At 44.7% G+C, this 5,700-nt stretch overlaps 1 protein-coding gene across 1 annotated transcript in view; it reads right to left on the reverse strand.

Annotated features, from left to right (window-relative positions):
* Positions 1-5,364, reverse strand: part of Frg1 (FSHD region gene 1) — a 16,857-nt gene extending 11,493 nt beyond the window's left edge. Inside the window, exons 1-3 of the mRNA XM_026786864.1 lie at positions 5,115-5,364; positions 2,726-2,796; positions 574-703 (exon numbers count right to left, since the gene is read on the reverse strand). Coding sequence (XP_026642665.1) covers positions 574-703; positions 2,726-2,796; positions 5,115-5,176 — 263 coding nt within the window. The 5' untranslated portion in view covers positions 5,177-5,364. The remainder of the gene's footprint in view (positions 1-573; positions 704-2,725; positions 2,797-5,114) is intronic.
* Positions 5,365-5,700: the final 336 nt, after the last annotated feature.

Below are 5,700 nucleotides of genomic sequence, written 5' to 3' on the forward strand. Positions count from 1 at the left end.
AGGTAAGGATCTTATGATATCTGCACACACTGTAATAATGCACCATCTATACTATGGAGGAATGGTTACAGGGAGAATTTATGTACTTTGAAGGACAGTTTGGCATGACTTATTTAGCCAGTTCCACTACAATCTCACGTTTTAAAACACAGCACATAAATAACAGTATGTGAATTACTAACTGCTTTTATTTACTCAAGGAACATCGATTCTGGCCAAGGCAGACGCCCTTTTATTTTCCAGTTACTGCATTCCTTATGGTGCTTCCTTGTAGGCTAAGGATAAGGAGATAACATCTAAATGTCTGTTAACCATACCAGTTCTGAAGGAAGAAAAAAACTTCACACTTCTGATTCAGTTAGTTTTTGATCTTTTCTTTCCATTTACAATTGTGGGTTTTGTGTGATTTTAATGCTATTCTTTTTTCCACAGGGTTTCTGATAGTAGTCAGAAAGTTTCCAACACTTATTCTGGAAAAAGACGCTTCTTAATAACAGGAGTGAGAAAGGGAGAAGGGGAGGAGCTCAGGGTGATGGCAGTCTTGCTTTGGAACATGCAGGGTCTCCCCATCACAAACCTTCTCTGTGCGGCGCTCCCAGTGTAAAAAGGCCATTGTCCAGGGCATGGATATAGGCTCCTTTATCCATTTCAATGGCAATGGTTCCTGAAATCTCCCCAAAGTTGGATACAGTCCACCAGATTCCTACAAAATAAAAAATCAAGGTTTAACCATTTTATTTTAGGGTTGCTCAAGGTTTTCTGTTGTTTATACTATAACATTTCTAAAAGCCTATATTTGACGATCATAAGAATCATCACAGAGAAACCTGGTTTATCCTTCACTGACCTTCTCCTAATTGTACCACCGTGCAATAACTCCTGTTCAATCCTTAGCACTTTACAGTGACATAATCCTGAACCTTACTCATATTTTACCAGTTCTGCCTGAACTTATTTGTTTGTATGGGTGGATTCCTGTGACAAACATCACAGTCCAGGTCTCTAACACATGCAGAGACACAAAAAGACAAGAATATGAGTGGTGGTTGTGCACACCTTTAATCCCAGAACTAGGAGGGCAGAAGCAGGCAGATCTCTGTGAGTTCAAGACCAGCCTGGTCTACAAGAGCCTTGGTCCAGAACAGGCCCCAAAGCTAGAGAAACTCTGTCTCGAAAAAAAAAAAAACCAAACAAACAAACAAAAAACACCCACATGGAAAACCAAAAACCAAATCAAATCAAACTAAAAGACTAAGAGAATAGTTTCTCTGACTGCATATCCCATCCCACATGCTTTCCATTGGCAATGTTTAAATGAGTCCCACAGAGAGAGGCGCTTTTCAGCCAATAGCCTCTCCTTTTCCTCAGAGGATGCCTGAGACCAATACCAAATGCTACACACATGAATGCTTCCCAACACCTATAGTAAACCTTCAGGCATGCTAGGTAACTATCCTACCACTGAGCTACACCCAAGCCTACACTTAATAGTAAATAAATAATTTTAACACAGAATCTCAATAGTGAATTTCAGAAAAATAATAAATTTGACAGACTTCAAAATTTTCAGTCTCTGCCAAAGTAGAGAAAATGATACATTATGTTTAGAGATCTCCACTGCCTAAAAAGCTATGCATGGCATGTTTGTGTTTTCTTCCTGGGAATTCAAGCTGCCTCCATTCAAAGGCCAGAGGTATATTTACATGTTTCACCCCAAAGCCAAGCTGTCAAAAAGCAACAGGTGCTATAAACATGGCTCACTGATGCCACCCATCACTAAGTCAATCAGTTTTGTTTTGTTTTGGTGGTGGTGGAGACCCAACTCACCACTTAGAGCTTAACGTTGTCTAGTGCTATAGACACTGAGAGAGACTCTTGATAGAGGGAACAGTTATGGAGTTAGGGAGAAATCTGGTGCTAGGGAAATTCCCAGGAATCCACAAGGACGACCCCAGCTAAGACTCCTAGCAATAGTGGAGAGGGTGACTGAACTGGTTTCCCTTATAATCAGATTGATGACCACTCTAATTGTCACCAGAGAACCTTCATGCAGGAACTGACGGAAGCAGATGCAGAGACCCACAGCCAAGCACTGAGTTGAGCTCCTGGAGTCCAGATGAAGAGTGGGAGAAGAGATCCTATGAGCAAAGGGGTCAGGTTCATGATGGAAAACCCAGAGACAACCGATCTGAGCTAGTGGGAGTTCATGAACTCTGGACTGATAGCTGGGGAACCTGCATTGGACCAAACTAGGTCCTCTGAATGTGGGTGACAGTTCTGTGGCTGGGGCAGTCTGTGGGCCCACTGGATGTGGGGCCAGGATTTATTCCTAGAGCACGAACTGGTTTTTTGGAGTCCATTCTCTATGGAGGGATACCTTGCTTAGCCTTGCTGCAGCAGGGAGTGACTTGGTCCTGCCTCAACTTGATATGCCAGACTTTGTTGACGCCCCAAGGGAGGTTTTACCCTTTCAGGGTTGCGTTGTGGGAAAGTGTTGGGGGAGCGGGAGGAAGTGAGGAGGGGAAACTGTGGTTGGTATGTAAAATGAAAAAAAAAAACATTTTAAATAAAAAAATTAAAAAAACAACAACAGTGACATCTAGTGAGCTTTCTAAGTGAAGGCTCTGACAAGCACCATCAGTGCTAATGAGGACAATACTTCAAACGGGACACGAACCACAACAGACGCCAACTTTTCACACAGTAAGTAACTGAAGTGGCTCACCCACAATATCAAGTTGGGTTTCCTCATCTTCTTCTCGTTTTCTCTTCTTATCTTTGCTCTTCTTCTTTTTACTAAGAGAAAGAAAGGATATATACATGAGTTTGGGCATACTGATATATGTGTTAAAAATTACAAGATGAACACTCAGAAGAGCTGTTCAAGCTATATACTGATTTATAGAGAAATGATATTTAAAATACTGAGAAGTTGACTTAGCCCTGTGTTCATGTTGCTACATTTAAAACAATAATATACAGCCCCTGTTACTCTGAGGAAAAAAAAAACAACCGACTAACAAACAAAAACCCCTAACCTGTCAATCAATTTCCCCACTTAGGAGGATAATACTGAAGCCCAGTTCCTAGAGTTACCATGATGGACTATGAGTGACTATTACCCTTCTTCTATTGCTGAAGAACGAAAAGATGGTGCAGCCTCTGTGCTGGCTAGTGTGCTGGTCACCTTACCACAAGCTAGAGTCATCTGGGCAGAGGGAACCTCAATGGAACAAATGCCCCCATCAGATCTGGCCTGTGCGCACACATATAGGGGCATTTCCTTGGTTAATGATTGACATAGGTGGGCCTAACACATTGTGGGCAGGTGGTCCAGAGATGTGCAAGAAGACAGGCTGAGCGAGCCAGTAGGCAGCATTTCTCCACGGCCTCTACAATGGCTCCTGCCTCCAGATTCCTGCCCTCTCTTTCCTGGATGGTGATAAGAACCCTCTGCACCACCATGCCTTTGGTCAGGGTGTTCTGCCACAGTGGTGGTAGGACCCCTAACTAAAACAACCTCTTTGAAAAATATTTCTCAAAAAGCTAAATACTGAGTTACCATAAATAATACATAGGTGACTCTACTCTCATATATCTCCAAGAAAAAAAAAAAAAAAAAACTATGTCCAGGAAAAAAAAAAAGGAATGTTGATAGCATTATCACTAGTGTAAAATGTTCATCAATGAAGAAAGAACGAAATGTGCTAACACCATACAAAAGAAAATCATTTGGCCCCAAAACAGAAGAAATACACTGCACTACAATATGGATGCTCCTCAAAACTAAGGGAAATAAGCCAGGTATAGTGACATACGCCTTCAACCCCAGCATGTGGGAAGCTGAGGCAGTGGATCGCTGTGAGTTTCAGGCTATCAGGGGCTATACAGCAAGACCCTGTCTCAACAACAGCCCAAGTGAAAAAAAGACAAACACGAAAAGTTATATATTGTATAGTCCATTGACATAAATATTCATAGTAAGCAAATTCTTATAGACTGAAAGCAGTTGACAGAAACTGGTGTGGGGGGGAGGGCAGCGGGTATGATTTTTTAATGGCTAAGGGGTTTACTTTGGAATGGTAAAAATACTCGTCAACTAGAGAGTGGTGAACTTGTAAATATACTAAAATCCACTAGCTGAATACTTTTTTAAAAGTTTATGGTATATTAATTTCAGCTCCATAAATGAAAAACACAAAGGGAGATCTTAGGGAAACAGATTATAAACAAAGTACTTAGAACAAAATCTGAGCCAGACGGTGGTGGCACACACCTTTAATCCCAGCACCCTGGAGGTGGAGGCAGGCAGAGCTCTGAGTTCGAGGCCAGCCTGCCCTACAGACAGAGAGTTCCAGGACAGTCAGGGCAACACAGAGAAGCACTGTCTCAAAAACAGAACGAGTTCTGGAACATGGAAATGCTATACTGGTTTTAATAATGTTTACCTTAACTTCTTTGTATGTTAACTACAAAACTTTCAGAAGCTGGTTCTGATCTCCCTGTAGCTACTTAAGCAGCTGCAGGTTCAGCCAGGATAAATTCGTCACAGGCCACACTCAGGCAGTTCTCGAAGGCACGACGCTCCCTAACAACTTCTGCCACCGAAACTGCTTTATCTGGGATCCCGCAAAGAAGTGCTCGACTTTGGCCAAATCTTCCAAAAGAAGACGGAGATAAGAATGGGCAGGTATCTTTCCCTAAAGAGCGAATTATAAATCACCACTAGCACACCCTCACTTGGCTGTTAGGGTCTGCGCTGGCTGTCGCTTCCAATTCTCCTAATTCTTTCATCGTCTCGAGACACAAGAAACATACAAATAACTGAGTTTTCAATAAACGAGCAAATGAACCACCAGTCTTCGCCACTGGAGCGGTCCACATCTGAGTCCACACCCCCATCCAAGTCCTAATCAAGCCTTGGGAGTCCCAAGCATGGAGCTCACGGGCCACAGGTCTCCCCGTTTCGGGGGGCTCCCCTGTCACGCACTCTCCTCTCGGGGGCGTCGGGAAGGCTGCCCACGCAGCTCTGCCTCTAGATGCCGTGACCGGAGTGGTCATCCAGGGAGGGGGATGCGCTGGGAGCCGAGACTCCCGCCCGAGCTCAGCCTCACCTCTTGGCCTTAGTTCCCTTGAGCACGAGTTTGGTGGATTTCACATACGAGTATTCGGCCATGGTTCGGCGCGCAAGGCCGGCAGCCCCCGGCAGAGTTCCTCTAGGCCGGGAGGAGGAAGTGGAGAAGGACGGAGAGCGGCAGTAAACGGTGGGAGATGAGTGCGTCCCTCAGGAATCCCCCGCCTTCTTCAACTCAATGCTATAACAAAAAATCCACTTCCTATTTACTGTGCTCGAGCCGCTACGGCGGAGGGTCCAAACGCGCCGGCGTGCTCCACTTCTCGCGGCGCAGTCCCGGATGTTGGGGCTTTTCCCAGCAGGCAAAGCGGACAGAGGCCGCCCCCTAGTGGACAAGAAGATCTCTACCAGCTTCCTGCTGCCGAGGCTGCAAAGAACGGGCTGGGATTTGATGAGACAAATGTTGAAATTATCGAAATTGCTCGCCCACACTTTGGGCAGCGGATAAAGCCCAGTGCTCCAGGCAGTTAGCCAGGGTTGGGCCTGCGCAGAGGAACAGAGATCTGAGTGCTATGGAGGCTTGAGTCAGAGCCTTGGCCTGGGGAAACTTGGTCAAATAACCTGGT

This window comes from Microtus ochrogaster, linkage group LG7_11 (assembly GCF_000317375.1).
Source record: "Microtus ochrogaster isolate Prairie Vole_2 linkage group LG7_11, MicOch1.0, whole genome shotgun sequence".
Taxonomy (NCBI): Eukaryota; Metazoa; Chordata; class Mammalia; order Rodentia; family Cricetidae; genus Microtus; species Microtus ochrogaster.